Here is a 15357-nt window from a genome sequence, read left to right on the forward strand (position 1 = left end):
ATGAATTCTTAACAGTTTGATTCGTCTGTGCTAATTCATTAGTTGTATCCCTCTCTTAGATTTTGCTGTGGTCTACGGTGTGACGAAAATTAGAGAGAAAATGTACATGGTAGTGTGTTATCTTTTATTTACTTTAAAAGAAAAAGAAAATAAAATATTAATTTAAACACTTGTAAAGGATACAATAAATGTATAATTTTTGTAGAATGAAGAAGTTTTTATTTTTATTTTTATTAAAAAAATTCATACATATGAATTTTGAAAAATATTATTTTTAATCCTTATAAAATTGTGGATTTTAGTTTAAATTACAGTAAAATATTTTTTCCATTTGTTATATTTGAAATCATTGATTTTTTGTCCTAATGTTCAATTTAGAATAGATAACAAATAACATATTTTTATAAATATTAAGAAAAAAGTATTACTCGAGTTGTTATTATTATAATATAATAAGAGTTATTTGAAATATTCAACTTTTCGTTTAACACATGTCATATAATAAAAATAATTTTTTAGAGACTATAAAAGCACTATAGAGATCAAAATAAAAAACATATTTATTTTATATAAAATAAAAACTTTAATTTTTGTTATGAATAATTATAATAATTGTTTTTCTTTTTTATATTTCATTTTTAATTCTGCTATAGAAATGATAGTTTTTGAGTTGTTTTTAACTCCTGAGAGTTATATTGTATTTGGACCTATAAATAGGAGACTATTTTTTGTCAAAAATATACAAAGGAAATCATTTTAATTTATTCTCTATTTTTCTTTATTGTTCTCTTGTCTATTATATATTTTAAGTTCATATTTTTTATAATATGTTATCAATCGAAAAAAAAAACTCATACTTTTTAATTTATATTTTGGGTTAGTTGTGACTCTATTTCAAATTTCATTTAAATTGCTAGTTAATTTATCATTAAAAAATTATATTGCTAATTTTATAATTATTATCACAAACAATTGTTAAAATAATTATGAGATCTAAATAAAAGATCTTGAAACTCACTCCATTGATAGTGTTTCATTTTCTGGTGAACTCAATGATTTTTTATTAATAATGGTTATGGTCCAAATTAATATGATTTTGAAGAAAGTTATAAAATAATGAACCTTTCTCATCAAATATGGAAAAGTAATATGAAAAAACAAAATTGAGGAAATCACAAACTACGTTGGAAATCACAAACTACGTTTTTTATTGTGAATACAATTCATTTTTATTTTGTTGATTTCTTTGACAATATTGAAAATTGAAATAGAATGAGAATCGCAAAACATAAAAGATGATATGGAATTCTTAAAAAATAAAACTGTCACGTAATTTTCTTTTCTTTGATTATAATATTGATTAATAGATGATTTAATGTTTTCTTTTCTTTTAACGACAAGGTGCATTTAAATTGAATTCAGGATGGCTAGTTATTACATTGTAGAGAAAGTTTGCTATAATATGGATTAAAATATAAAACTTGTTTACCTTGTCCTAATTTTACTTTTATAATAATAATCATATGTTATTGGAATAACACTTCATAATCAAGAGTTCTATAGAGGTAATGCAATTTTTCGATCCTAAAATATGAATGTTAAAATGTGTCAAAGAACATTTTTCTATGCCGTCGGTTTCCACCATGCGGAGCTTCAGGATGAGAACAAGGAAAAGCATCAGAAACAGAAAAGCAACCACAGGAAACTGCATTTCCATATCAAAAGAGTTAGCAAGTCTAGTGGAACAAGAACATAAAAGAAGTTGTGATATGAATTAAAAACCTTGAAAAATATTGTAAAATGTAGAGTATAAAACTTAATAGATATATCATGAACGAGCATAATAATGATATGATTTGTTGTCGCAGAACATGAGCTACAACAGTGGTAGCAACTCAATTCTGAAAACGCTGAGGCTGAAGAATCCGAAACTTGTGCTGTTGGAGAGTTGTTGCAGTGTTGAGGACCTCAAAATCGTCCATGCCCATTTGCTAAGAACCCACCTTTTCTTCGATGTCTTTGTAGCAAGTCGCCTTGTTGCTTTCTGCGTACACTCAACTACGAACTTGCTTCATTACGCCTTAAGGGTTGTCTCCCAAATAAAAAATCCCAACCTTTTCATCTACAATGCTCTCATCCGAGGCTTTTCCACCAGCCGATGCCCACAAAATTCTTTTCACTATTACATCAAAGCTCTACGCTTTGGTGTCATACCTGATAATATCACTCACCCTTTTTTGGTTAAAGCGTGTACTCAGTTTGAGTCTGCACCTATGGGCATGCAAGCACACGGTCAAATTATTAAGCATGGATTTGAACTAGATTTTTTCGTTCAAAACTCCCTTCTTCATATGTATGCAACTGTTGGGGACATAAAGGCTGCAAGGAGCATTTTTCAGAGGATTGGTAGGTTTGACGTGGTTTCATGGACTAGCATGATCGCAGGGTACCACAGGTGTGGAGATGTTGAATCTGCACGCCAACTGTTTGATAGAATGCCCGACAGGAATTTGGTGACCTGGAGCACGATGATTAGTGGTTATGCTCGGAACAATTATTTTGACAAGGCGATTGAGTTGTTTGAGGCTCTTCAGGCGGAAGGGGTGGTGGCTAATGAGACTGTGATGGTTGGTGTCATATCTTCTTGTGCTCATTTGGGGGCTCTTGCAATGGGGGAGAAAGCTCATGACTACGTGATGAGAAATAACTTAAGTTTGAATCTAATTCTTGGGACAGCTGTGGTTGATATGTATGCAAAATGTGGGGACCTTGGGAAAGCTGTTAAGGTTTTTGAGCAACTGCCGGAAAAGGATGTGCTTTGTTGGACAGCTTTGATTGCTGGACTGGCCATGCATGGTTATGCAGAGAAAGTACTGTGGTATTTTTCAGAAATGCTGAAAACGGGGGTGGTCCCAAGGGACATTACGTTTACTGCAGTGTTGTCAGCTTGCAGCCATGCAGGAATGGTTGAGAGGGGTTTGGAAATATTTGAAAGCATGAAAGAAGATCATGGAGTGGAGCCAAGATTGGAGCACTATGGATGTATGGTTGATCTTCTTGGTCGTGCAGGGAAGTTGGGAGAGGCAGAGAAGTTTATTTTCGAAATGCCTGTGAAGCCAAATACTCCAATATGGAGAGCACTGCTAGGAGCATGCAGAATTCACAAGAATGTAGAAGTCGGGGAAAGGGTGGGGAAAATTTTGTTAGAGATGCAACCAGAACATAGTGGTCATTATGTGCTGCTCTCGAACATATACGCTCGCGCAAATAAGTGGAAAGATGTTACTGTTATGAGGCAGATGATGAAGGACAATGGAGTAAGAAAGCCACCTGGATACAGTCTCATCGAAGTAGATGGAAAGATTCACGAATTTACAATTGGAGATAAAACACACCCGGAAATAGAGAATATAGAAAGAATGTGGGAAGATATAATACTCAAAAAAATAAAACTAGCAGGGTATGTTGGAAATACAGCGGATACAATGTTTGACATTGATGAAGAGGAAAAGGAAAGTGCACTTCACAGGCATAGTGAGAAGCTGGCCATTGCATACGGAATCATGAAGGTTCAGGCTCCTGCACCCATTCGGGTCGTTAAAAACTTGCGTGTCTGTGAAGATTGTCACACTGCTACTAAGTTTATTTCAAAGGTTTTCCAAGTAGAGTTGATAGTGAGAGATCGAAATCGATTCCATCATTTTAAAGAAGGGACGTGTTCTTGTAAGGATTACTGGTGAAACAACAATCTCACTGTTTACGTATTACTACGACCATGGTTGTAGATTTAGCACAACCGGATCAAATCAAATGAATGAAGTTTCTCAAAATTATTAAATCTGAACTTTAACTAATTTGATTATATGATCAACGTTTTACTAATTTTAAAACTTTTTAAAATTTACATATTGAAAGCCTTTTTTATTTAGACATCTACTTTTAAACTATTGTAGTCAGGTTTACATGTGTTTATCAACCGACCTCCATTATCTTTTAGTCAAGTTTTAGGGTAGATAGTTTCTGAAATTCATAGTTTTCATAGAGTCTCTTGAGGGTGAGAGGTCTGCAAAGTATAGGGTTCTACGATGTTGGCAGCAGGAGTCTCCTTTAGCGAGTGCAAAGAAACCGTGAAGGGAGTCTTGGGCTGTGGTCTGCAAAGAGTCTGGGGCTTAGGATTCTCACGAGTGCAAAGTAACCGTGAGCAACCCCATGGTATAGATTCCTTGTACCTCACTTTGTTGAATTCAATACAATGCAGTTTCTGCTTTATCGTTCAAAATCCTTTTCCAATTTCCAGCTTTTACTTTCTTTTTATCTTTAATTTCTGCAGTTTCTCTAAGTTTCTTGTACTGTATTTTACGTTTATTGTTAAAATTCTGTGTTTGCTTTACTATTTATGTTGTTTACCACATTTCTGAATTGCTAGTTCGAAAATAGTGTAAGTAGATGATATTTCCTTCACATCTTGCCATAGGTTTTAATGTTTAGCTCTTGCTTTCTTGGTTTATAGTGTAGTAGTTACCATGCCATGTTAATTTTCTTGTAGGCTACGCATGATTCAGAATTGAGAATTTAATTTGTTTGGGGAATTAATGAGAACCTGCACATATCAAGTTTCTGAAATAGAATCTGTAGGACGCCAAAGTGGGCCTCTGTCTTCACTCAATATGGCTTCTTGAGCCAGATTGAGATTCAATTGACCAAATAGATCGAGTACTCAGTTTTGGGTTTTGCTCTGTTGAACGAGTTCTGCATTTTACGGTCATTGGTTTTTTAAATTCTGAAAATGTTCTTTTGATTGCTGTCTTTGCAATTTGCTTAGTTTCGTGAGTAGTGGTTGCTTGGTAGTTTTGAATTCTTTGAATGCTTGTCCATATCCAGTAATCTATAGGATCATAATTACAGTGCATTGATTCTGCAACTGCATATTTCTGACTTTAAACTTCTTGCACTGCATGCATTTTAAATTCCAGTTTTATGCATATACTTGATACCCAATTGAAGACTTTAAGTCTTGCGCATGTTCTGAATTGATCAGGTTTCAATTAGTGTCTTTCATTATGCATAGAATAGGTTTCTATAATTTGCATTCTAGTTGTAGACTTCAATTTCTGATTCAGCATTGCATATTTCTTAAATTTCCAGTTTTAACAAGTTTTAACTAGTACCCATTTAAGGTCATACAGTTCTTTGCATTTGCTGCACTAATTAGATAGTTCTAGGATTAATTCATCTTGAATTTGCACCATATTCGAATCAGTTTTTCTGCATAATAGGTAATTTTACAGATCAGGACAATTTTACTGCCACATTAACTCAGTTTTGGCTGGTTCAAATGTAATTTCTGCTTTCATGCATAGCATCCAGTCAGCCTGTATATCTCACGCAAATTGCACCATTTAACACCTGTTCAAGTTGAGATAATGCATCTACACAGCCTAGCTGCAGCACTTGAAACCTGATTTGCATCTTAGATTTAGGCTGTCATGCATTTCTTTTTATTGCTGCCAATTTTTTTCCATCAGTGATTTTTTTAGTTCTTTTCAGTCTTGAATCATGTGTTGCATCTCCGGTTTCATTTCAACATTATAAACTTGTATAAACCATCTTAATTGTATTTTAAACCCTTTTTACAGAATTTTGCACATTGCATACCTATAGCACACAGCATTGATATTAAATAATCTGATAGATGCAGTACATTAGGTCACTTAGGTTCCATACAAGCATTATAGTTCTAAGTATATTTTTTCATAAATCTGAAACATTGTTTCTGCCCATTTAGGTGTTAGTAGACAATTTTCATTTCTACATACATTTCTTGCATTTAGCTTGCATTGTCCATGCATAAACATCATTATCAGCTTGTCCATGACACTGCATCTGCATTCAACAGTTTTAGAACCCATATTTTGTCATTAAAATAGTTCTAGTGCAGTCAAAATTGCATTTTTGGGTTTTGAAACCAGATTTTTAGTTCTACATCTATTTTCTGTAATTGAGTTTCATAATTCATGCACATTGATTAATCTGGACTTGTTTAGGCATTCATAAGTAGTTCTGCATTGCATCCATTGTTTGTACCAAAATTCCATTTAAGAAGCTATTAAAAGGCTAGTTTAGGTTCACATGCATGCATTCTGCTTTTTTAAACTTGTTTTCGGCGTTTCAGCTGCATACCTTTCATTCACTAGGTCAATTAGATTAGTTGCCTGCATTATTGCATCTTCCGTAGCATTACATATTTTCACAGCATATTTTTAGTTCATTTAAGTACATTCTTTCCTTCTGCAATTTATTTTCTTTGTACATTTCTTTTTACATTTCCCCCATTGTTTTCATTGCATTTAGCAAGGATAAAACTACAAATTAATGCTTAAATATTCCATCTCCTAGGACTCATACCGTTTCTTACCTAAACTACATTAGGGGAAAATTAGGAGTTTTGCTGACTTGAGACAACTACATGGGTTTTAACAAATTGGCATAGGTGCCGGAAACATGACAATTTAAGTATTTAATTTATATAGATAGCCTTACAATTGTTTTTTTGAGTATGTTTCTTATTTTCCTAATTTTTTTATAAAAAAAAATCTGTAAATATGCTTGCTTTATCGGTTTTATATTTCTTCCTAGTAAAGAAATCATGTTTAGTACAACTTATTGACATACTTTTTCAAATTGTTAATTGATTAATATATTACATTTTTATAAAATAACATCTCAATTAAAACCATTTTTTCCTTAATAGTGACCCAAGTCTAAGCAATCCAACAGTAGATCAAATTGATTTAATTCAAAATATTTAAGAAAATAAATTAAATCAACAACTCCTAAACATATCCATTTACAAATGCATAAACTAGAGACGTCAATTATGGATGGATATGAAAATCATACAAACCAATAAATAAAGGTTTGTTCAAAATGAAATTTAAAGCAGCCAGAACTTTTGCATCTACTCAATCATTGTCCCAATAATAAGTTTCAAGATTCTCTTATACACTGATAATTCAAATAAATAATCATAAGATTGCTTCACGGAAGGATTGAATCAATGAGCACAAATACATAAATTTGCAGTGTTGAGTTAACTTTGGCAAATTACATCTTTAGTACAAAACTTTTGAATGTACGTATACAGACACAATGAGTTTGACAGTTTGGAACTCAAGGTCATAGTTTCTTAATCGTGAATAAGATGCTTCAAATGCATCAATTGCCAAAACTTGCTACTCACAGATGGCATGGATATTACGTTCGCTTGGTAAACAAGATGTTCCAGTAGTTTTGGATTTAGAAGTACAACACCCCATTAATTTTTTGGAGGGTCATCCAGTAGTCATTAAAATAAATTAACGGATACATGTATGTTCTTTGTTTTGACAAGATTATACAGGCGATAGAGATGCCGTATAAGATCCATCAATGTATCTTATGCCTTTTAATGAAGATGAACACATTCGAGAAGTGACTACAGTTTCTGGAATGCCAAAAGTATTTATGTGTTCTTGTAAACTTTCACTATCTACAGCTTCAGATTTCTCCTTCTCACAAATTGATTTCAAGGCAACATTCAATCCAATTGAGCTAAAATCCGTAGCAAAACTGTAAAGCATACGATAAACAAACATCATTAAGGTTTCAAACAACTGTGTATGTTACAATTGTGTATTATGATGTAGAAATTTATGACATTGCATAAATGCTTATGAAATTATTCTCACTAGATACAACTCACTGTCACTCAGAACAATTGGCAAGTTTCTAAAAATAGGGAAAACAACTATGTATGTTACAACTGCATTAAGATGCAGAAATTTATGACATTGCATAAATGCTCATGAAATTCTTCTCACTAGATACAGTTCACTGTCACTCTAACAATTGGCAAGTTTCTAAAAATAGGGAATGATGGAAATGTTCCTAAATCCTTATAAAATTTCATTGGATATCTACCCAACTTTTATGATTCGCATACAAGAAAGCTTCATTACCAAAGTTCAACCATAAACAATATTGAAACTACATTTGACCACATGAAATTATCCTATTGAAACAGTTCAAATTAGTGCAAAAAAATTCTCCAAATAAAGGCTATTCATACCTTGCTACAAAGCTTCTTCCCTCAGAAGACATCAATGCACACATACGACAAATAAGCCAAGGTGGAAGAAGAGTATCCTTAATTTCAATGGTACAAAGGCCATCAGACGATCCTTGTATAGGATCCCCATCTTTCCATGTAGACCCATTATAAGATGCAGCTATGTCCTCAGCTCTTCTTGTCTCTGTGAATTTAATCTGAAGCAAAAGTATAGTAATTCCAATTATTTAACTAGTTAGCATAGAAAAAGAATTATTGCAGCTTCAAACAAAGTGGTCACAATTGAATTTTCATATGGATTCCTACATGAGGTTTCCTATAAAATAACACATTACTGAAACTGCCCTGCCCAAATACACAAATCTGAAAACTAGAGCAGCTATTATAACAATAACATTGAACACCTAAAAATATTATTAAGATTACTTGCTTATAAAAGAATGGAATGATAGTTCAATGATCAACTTAAATTTTGCAAATTATAGAAACAAAGTACATGAAAAATAAAAAGGAAAGAAAATGAAATCAAGAACATACATCAGGAGAAGACAAAGCAGAATTTTGAAATGGCACAGGGGAGCACAAAACAGGAGTGTCCATACTAGATAGTGAAGTCAAGAGAAATCTGCAAAATGTTAGTCAGCAACAAAATTAAAAATACAGAAGGAAACATCAAATAAGTCTGATTTAATATAGATTAATGAAGCAGACCAATGAACTTCCTACAAGCAAGATGAGTTAATTTCAATGTGTTTCATAGTAAAACTTTCCAAAATAATATTCATTTTTGGTAAACTTCACACTAAGCTTACAAATAATATATCATTTGACAAGAACTTACATAACAAAATATGAAATCTGATACCCAACATGTAATTGTTTATCAAAACATATCAGTCTGAAAAAAAAACCTGAAATCTAAAAGAAAGAGGTTGGTCACCTATAATTTAGTAAAAGGTCATATAAAGCATGTACATTGTTGTTTCCACTAAATACCAGCAAAGATTGTGGACTATTATCAACTTCGGAGAATGACCTTAATCGCCGAATCTGCATTATTTGAGATAACAAGCACCAATTAATATAAAGTATACATTAAAAATAAATACAGAATTGGAGCTGGGGAGAAATCAGTTAATTGATAGACTTACTCTCAACACCATAATATACACCAAAAGGAAAGCCAACTAGTAACAAGAAGTGAAAGTGTGAAAGACAATTACCAATTTAAAAAATACATTTTATTAATGAATCTTTTAACCATCAACTAGTTCAGTTCAATTTAGACATACAAGTAAAAATTAACACTTTTAATAATTTAATAACACTAGGAGATCATTAAAAACATGTTTACAAGCAATTTTAAATTAAACTCCAAATAGTTGAGTTAATGTTAGCCAGGACCCAGAAGTGACAGATGTTTGGTTTCAATATTCAGTGCAAATTTATCAATAGAATCAAAAAACAATGAGCATGCTATGAAGGAATTGATCATTTCAATCATTCAGATATTAGTACAGACATCACCAGGAAAACAAGCATTGTATAAATAGCATAGACATACAAACCTGTCCTAAGTTTTGCTTCTCAATCTCTGACAGCTCAACTAGATCCTCAGTTGCAACCTGTTCCACTTTCGAATGGCAAAGAGGCATAGAGAAACAGACATCCTAATAAAGGGTATAGAACCAAAATAATATTCAGAAATCATCAAAAAATGAAATATTAATGCCAAAAATATAGTTTTATAATAATAACATCAACAACGATGCAGTGATAAAGAAGTTTTGCTGAACAAACACTACTGACAAAGGCCATAAAACAACATGAGTACTATATGGAAAACTACATTTGAAGTCCAAATGCTAACAGTAGCAAAGTCATAAACAAAGTACATCCCTTGTAATATGAGTAGCTTACATGCTCTCTTAGCAATGATCTTAAACCTTGGGTTGACTGAGAGATATAAGCATTGCACAAACATTTGGATTGCCCAGAGCTGTCACCACCAGTAAACATCACCACAAACTGAGCAGTACAAACTACAAAATAAAAAGAAAAAAATAACAACCGCAACATCCAATATTCCAATATAAAAAGGCAAATGTGCTAATACAAAATAATACATAATGAAGTTGGAAGGTTCAACCAATAGCCAACTTAATTATGCATCAATAATACCATAAGAAATCAAGAACCTATTTCAAAACAAACAAAAAAATGCTCTTTAAACAGAAACAAATTAAATTTCGTCTCACAAGGGGCCAAACGAAATTCCAGAATCGAAAAGGCAATATAAAAATGCATCAAAGAAATGAATATATTCGACAATTACCATAGAAAAGGCTACAAATGTCCTTCCGAAGCATATAATATAGGTCACGAAAGGATTCTTCCCAAGCTACTTGTCGTTTCCTTAAGAAATCCAATTCTATTGCATAAGGCAGAGGAAAGAACATAAGGATAATTGAGAAAGGAAAAGTAGAGAGAAGAAACCATAAATTGGCATGCTGAAAACTGATTCACAACCTCCATCTGATGTTGATGAGCTCAAGACTGATATCAGAGAAGGTGGTAGAATGGATTGAGGATACATCCATGAATGTAGACCATAACCTCTCACATTTTGACTCTTGAAATAACTATTCTGAAAGGCTAACTGAGGCATGGTGCCACGCATAACTGACCTATATCATGAAATTTGAAAGTCAAAATAGCATTAAACAAGAATGGACTTCAAGGATAGTTGCCACTAGAGCAAACAAGAAAAGAAAAAACTACACAAAACTCATAAAAATAGGTGCTGCAACTTCAAAATACATAGAAAAACTGAAGAGAATTGTTCACTGTTCAACCTATCAATCTAAGCCAAACAAGCTCTGTATATGGACAAAACAGTTTTTCATAATAGAAATAATAAAAAAACTAATGTTACCATACCATGGCTACTTAAAAATAAAAAAATACGGTGTTATACAAGCATTAGGCACCCTGGTTTACAAACAATGAAAACCTTGAAATCATGACATATCTCACATGCATGATAAATGCCTTAGTTCTATCAACTACTCTATTACAACATCAATGTCAATATTTTTCTTATCAATTTCTGAAATGTCATGAAACTAAAATCCCACCATATAGCTCTACCTCATCATTATTTTTAAAATGTTTCACCCACAGTGCATCTATCAGCATTGAGCATAAAATCAGAATATCTTCCTTAAAATGATTAAGGAAACCTAAAATACCACACCTTTCAATATATAAACCACAAATCCCAGTCTAAAGGCTTTTTAATTCAGTTAGGTGCAATTACTTCATCATAACTTAAGACTCACCTGTTCACAGATGACGATACAATTCGCATACTGGTTTTTAAAGTAAGATCCAAAGGGACCTTCTGGCCAATTAAATTGCATTCAGACAAGAAATTTCCTAAAACAGGGTGTCCATCAGCCAAATCAGCAGTTTTGTCATTAGCATAATGTTCTTCAGGTGCAGCTAGTCCTCTTAATGCTTTTCCCTACAATTTATTATTGTTGCTATTAATAACACCTGATAATGAGAATCTAAAGTACAAGTAAATAGTTGAGAAAGGGTCAAACACGGTCTTTGTATACCAGGTCAATAGCACCTGAGCCACAAGATATATCAACGGCTGCTGAAAGTTCAGAAACACTGCGAAATTTCCCTTGACTGCACTTTCCAAATGTTTGACAAGGTTGTAAGACACTATCTTTGCCAGGCTCAGAAGACACATCAGAAGTCTTTGGGCTGACAACAGATTTGGAACAAGATCAGCATTGGTAAAACAAGACCATGGGATCAAGCAAACAACAGGATTATCAGGCAAACCATGAATTTTCTTGCTGTCTCTTAGCCTCCAAAATCGAAAAAACTGAAAGATTTTTCAGATTACATGTTTGTTCCAAGGATGGAATACCCTGAGCACAGTAACAAGATTTCATTGTTCAGTAACAACAACATTAACATCTAGGGATCGTTGATTTGGAAAGATGTCAATTGAATAAACTAAATGAGCCATGAGTTGGGCAAAAAAATTGTAACCTTTGAGTTTTCTTTTCCAGATGCAATTTTAAACCTGGGCTTTTTTGCAGCAAATACTTCATCAACCCGTGTGTCAGTGTATCTAGGGGGCTTCCATAACCCTGTTCTTTTTAATCCATTGCTCACCTCAGTGGTCCTGCAAACATAAATCAAAAGTTATCAGCAAATTATGAAATAATAGATTGAAAGAGAAACAGAAGCTTACTTAGCAGTATCAGCCAAGGGGGGTGGAGATTCAGCATTATTATCCAGAAAGCTTGCCCGTTTCAATAGCTCTCCCTGTCAAGAATTTACAGTATGATAATGATATCTACATTTTTGCTCCGCTACAATTAAATGCTAGTTATCAATATGAACAGGAAGACATTGTTGTACGAATCTTAAATTTAAATGTGCTATGACTATACACTGAGGGGTATGGCAGCATCCATTTCGGTGGAAACGATAAATGAACATATACAATTACATGATGAATAATAGAGATGTAATGAAATATGTCACAAACTATAATTCTAAAGTTGGCTTCAAGACAGCCTTGAGAGCATACAGCAAGCCAAACAAAATGCACTCATACAAATCATCCTTGCACGGATAAAAATGAATTATATACCACAAAATATGTAACCATTACGGCAGAAATCATGCTCGGACATGGATGATGAACTACTTTAACCTAAACAGCTTCCATTGTAATAATCACAGAAATTGAAAGCTAGAATAAAAGTCCAGACAAATACTAAAGGTCACAAGTTCAGCAACCAACCCTAAGTTCCGAAGGTGTCTTCTTCTTAACCATAGGTCCACTTTTCAAAGGCACCGAACCAATTCGATGAGAACTCGGTTTAGCCACCTTTGCCATGCCTCGTTCCGCTATGCGTACTTTTACCAACCAAGCGTCATCGAGATTAATCTGTAAGTGCAGATTCAATGAGCAAGAAAGAAAAAAATTACAATAGAATTAACAAATTGCACAATAAGAGAGCAAGTTTTGTGTGCTGAAAATTGCGGTAGCAGATGAGGGGGTGTGGAAGGATAGCTTAGGTTTTCAAATTTGAATTGAATAAAGGTGAATCAGAAGCAGGAGGAGAAGGAACAAACCAAATAGAAAGGAGGTGAATCGTGACGTGCGACGGCGGACGGTGTCGTATGGGTTCCTGCGAAGCAGAGGATGGGGGGAAGATTGAGTGAGAGGGAGGGAGAGCGGGACCTAGTTGAAAATGAATAGTTCACTCTTCTTGTGCTTTTACATTTTAAAACGAAAATTTTCATTTCCCTCCTAATTGTGACAGATCACTGTGGTGGTCAGAACAGTTTTAGCTTTTGTAAGCCATTTGCTTTCTACACCTCCGTAATTGTCCTGTACACTCCCAATGGTGCAAAGTTCAAGATGCAAGTCAGGCCGTTCTTGTCCAGAAGCAAATTCGAAAATTTCATCTGCAAGACTGTGCGTACGTTTATTAAATATAAGATTTTAAATGAATACAAAAGATAAATTATTTATTTCTTTATAACATAAATATATTATAGGCATAATACCCAATTTTGTCCCCACTTTGGTTCGGAAATCTCAAGTTAGTCCCTTTCTAGAAATGTGAGTGTAATGGATCCTTACTTGTAATTTTTTGAGTCTAATGAGTCTCTTCCGTTAAATAGAAGGAAACGGAGTTAGTGGGCTGATGATGTGGCAGTTGTCTTTGGTGAGGTGTCAAGACGCAAGCTTACGTGGTGTTAGGGTTCCCCGTACCCCGGAAATTTGATCTCGCGGCGAAGTGCTTCGAGCGCGCCACTGATCTGGTCTCGAAGCTTGACATCAATTCAATCGTCGACGCTGGAGAGAGAAAACTGTTGCTGGATCTGAACCTGGCACGGTTCCGAACAGGGTGGGAGGTTCAGGATCCAAGCTTGTCGGTGGCGCTGCTTAACCGGAGCAAGAGCTTCCTCTTCGGTTCGTGCGACCACTACGCGGATCTCGCGAAGCAGTTCATGGCGTTTGGGAAACGCGTGCTGTCGAACAGCGGCGCGGACGCGAGTCGCGAGGCGCTGAAGCTGATGAACGAGGCGTTGGAGACTTGCGAAAAGGGATTCGATACAGCGCGAACACGGGAAGAGAAGGTGGAGATCCGAGGGTTGAGGTGGAAGGCACTTAGGTTTATTGCTGCGATTCATTTGCAAAAAGAGGAATATGAGAGTGTGATAAAGTGTGTGAAGGTTTTGAGAGACTCGGCTGATGGCGGTGACGAGCATCCGAGTCTTTCGGTGTTGGCGATGCAGGCATGGTTAGGGTTGGGAAGGCATGGTGAGGCGGAGAGGGAGTTGCGGGGTATGGTGATTGACAGAGGGATTCCGGAGGGAGTTTGGGTTTCGGCGGTGGAGGCGTATGGGCAACCCTAACACCACGTAAGCTTGCGTCTTGACACCTCACCAAAGACAACTGCCACATCATCAGCCCACTAACTCCGTTTCCTTCTATTTAACGGAAGAGACTCATTAGACTCAAAAAATTACAAGTAAGGATCCATTCCACTCACATTTCTAGAAAGGGACTAACCTGAGATTTCCGAACCAAAGTGGGGACAAAATTGGGTATTATGCCTATATTATAATGTGAATTATTTATTTTTATTAAAATTTTATTTCTCTAAACATTTTACTTACTTTTTAAATATGTAAAATTCAAAATTAATAAGTGATATAATAATATTTTTTATCATATGTGTTTGATTTCTCTATTTATATCTAAGTTATAAAATCTTTTTAATCTATATTAGAATGGTAAGAGGACATAGCCAGGCACAGATTTTATTGTCCATCTCGTCCTCCATCTTATTCTCATATTCAACTGGTCAAATTTACATTGATGTTGATGACCGATACATTCATACTTATTTTCTTATGATTTTAATATTAATTGTTTTTTAAGAAAATATTAAAAAATATATTATCAAATGTTTTATATAAAAAATTAGCGAATATTAAAACATAATGAATGACTGTATAGATTTTAAATTGAAATGGTAAATAACAATTAGATAAAAGGAAAACAATTGTATAAAAATATTACACAAATACACATAAATAAAATTTTATTACAGTCAAAATATTTATTAATTTTAAAAACGTTATGAAATAAAATTAATGTTAAAACCTTTTCTTAAAAATTTTGAAAAAAAAAATATAAA

The 15357-nt window shown here is 34.0% G+C and overlaps 2 protein-coding genes across 5 annotated transcripts; one reads left to right on the forward strand and one right to left on the reverse strand.

The window, feature by feature from the left end:
* Positions 1-1555: 1555 nt before the first annotated feature.
* Positions 1556-4798, forward strand: LOC108328158 (pentatricopeptide repeat-containing protein At5g06540). Its single transcript, XM_052873990.1, has one exon. The coding sequence runs from the start codon at positions 1872-1874 to the stop codon at positions 3738-3740; it is 1869 nt and encodes a 622-aa protein (XP_052729950.1). The 5' UTR covers positions 1556-1871; the 3' UTR covers positions 3741-4798.
* A 2251-nt stretch (positions 4799-7049) lies between these two features.
* LOC108329462 (uncharacterized) lies at positions 7050-13927 on the reverse strand. Of its 4 annotated transcripts, XM_017563672.2 has the most exons (17): positions 13791-13927; positions 13426-13620; positions 13277-13332; positions 12942-13088; positions 12384-12457; positions 12179-12314; positions 11966-12054; positions 11731-11884; positions 11449-11633; positions 10637-10794; positions 10443-10538; positions 10028-10149; positions 9676-9777; positions 9048-9157; positions 8645-8732; positions 8108-8304; positions 7050-7608 (listed from the first exon to the last, which is right to left on the reverse strand). In XM_017563672.2, exons 4-17 carry the CDS (start codon positions 13035-13037, stop codon positions 7392-7394), a joined length of 1824 nt encoding a protein of 607 aa, XP_017419161.1. In that variant the 5' UTR covers positions 13038-13088; positions 13277-13332; positions 13426-13620; positions 13791-13927; the 3' UTR covers positions 7050-7391. The 4 variants fall into 4 exon arrangements, with proteins under 4 accessions (XP_017419161.1, XP_017419159.1, XP_017419160.1 ...); XM_017563670.2 differs by having other exon boundaries at positions 13277-13620; XM_017563671.2 differs by having other exon boundaries at positions 13277-13612; positions 13791-13926.
* Positions 13928-15357: the final 1430 nt, after the last annotated feature.

This window comes from Vigna angularis, chromosome 2 (assembly GCF_016808095.1).
Source record: "Vigna angularis cultivar LongXiaoDou No.4 chromosome 2, ASM1680809v1, whole genome shotgun sequence".
Lineage (NCBI taxonomy): Eukaryota > Viridiplantae > Streptophyta > Magnoliopsida > Fabales > Fabaceae > Vigna > Vigna angularis.

Excerpts from the sequence above, each read along its gene's own strand:
- LOC108329462 (XM_017563670.2), bottom strand. The coding sequence starts at position 13,447 with ATGAAAATTTTCGTTTTAAAATGTAAAAGCACAAGAAGAGTGAACTAT. Across the intron at positions 11,885-11,965 it reads AGACAGCAAGAAAATTCATG|CCCAAAGACTTCTGATGTGT; the intron begins GTTTGCCTGATA and ends ATCTGTTGTCAG. Across the intron at positions 7,609-8,107 it reads GGAAGAAGCTTTGTAGCAAG|TTTTGCTACGGATTTTAGCT; the intron begins GTATGAATAGCC and ends TATGCTTTACAG.
- LOC108328158 (XM_052873990.1), top strand. The coding sequence starts at position 1,872 with ATGAGCTACAACAGTGGTAGCAACTCAATTCTGAAAACGCTGAGGCTG.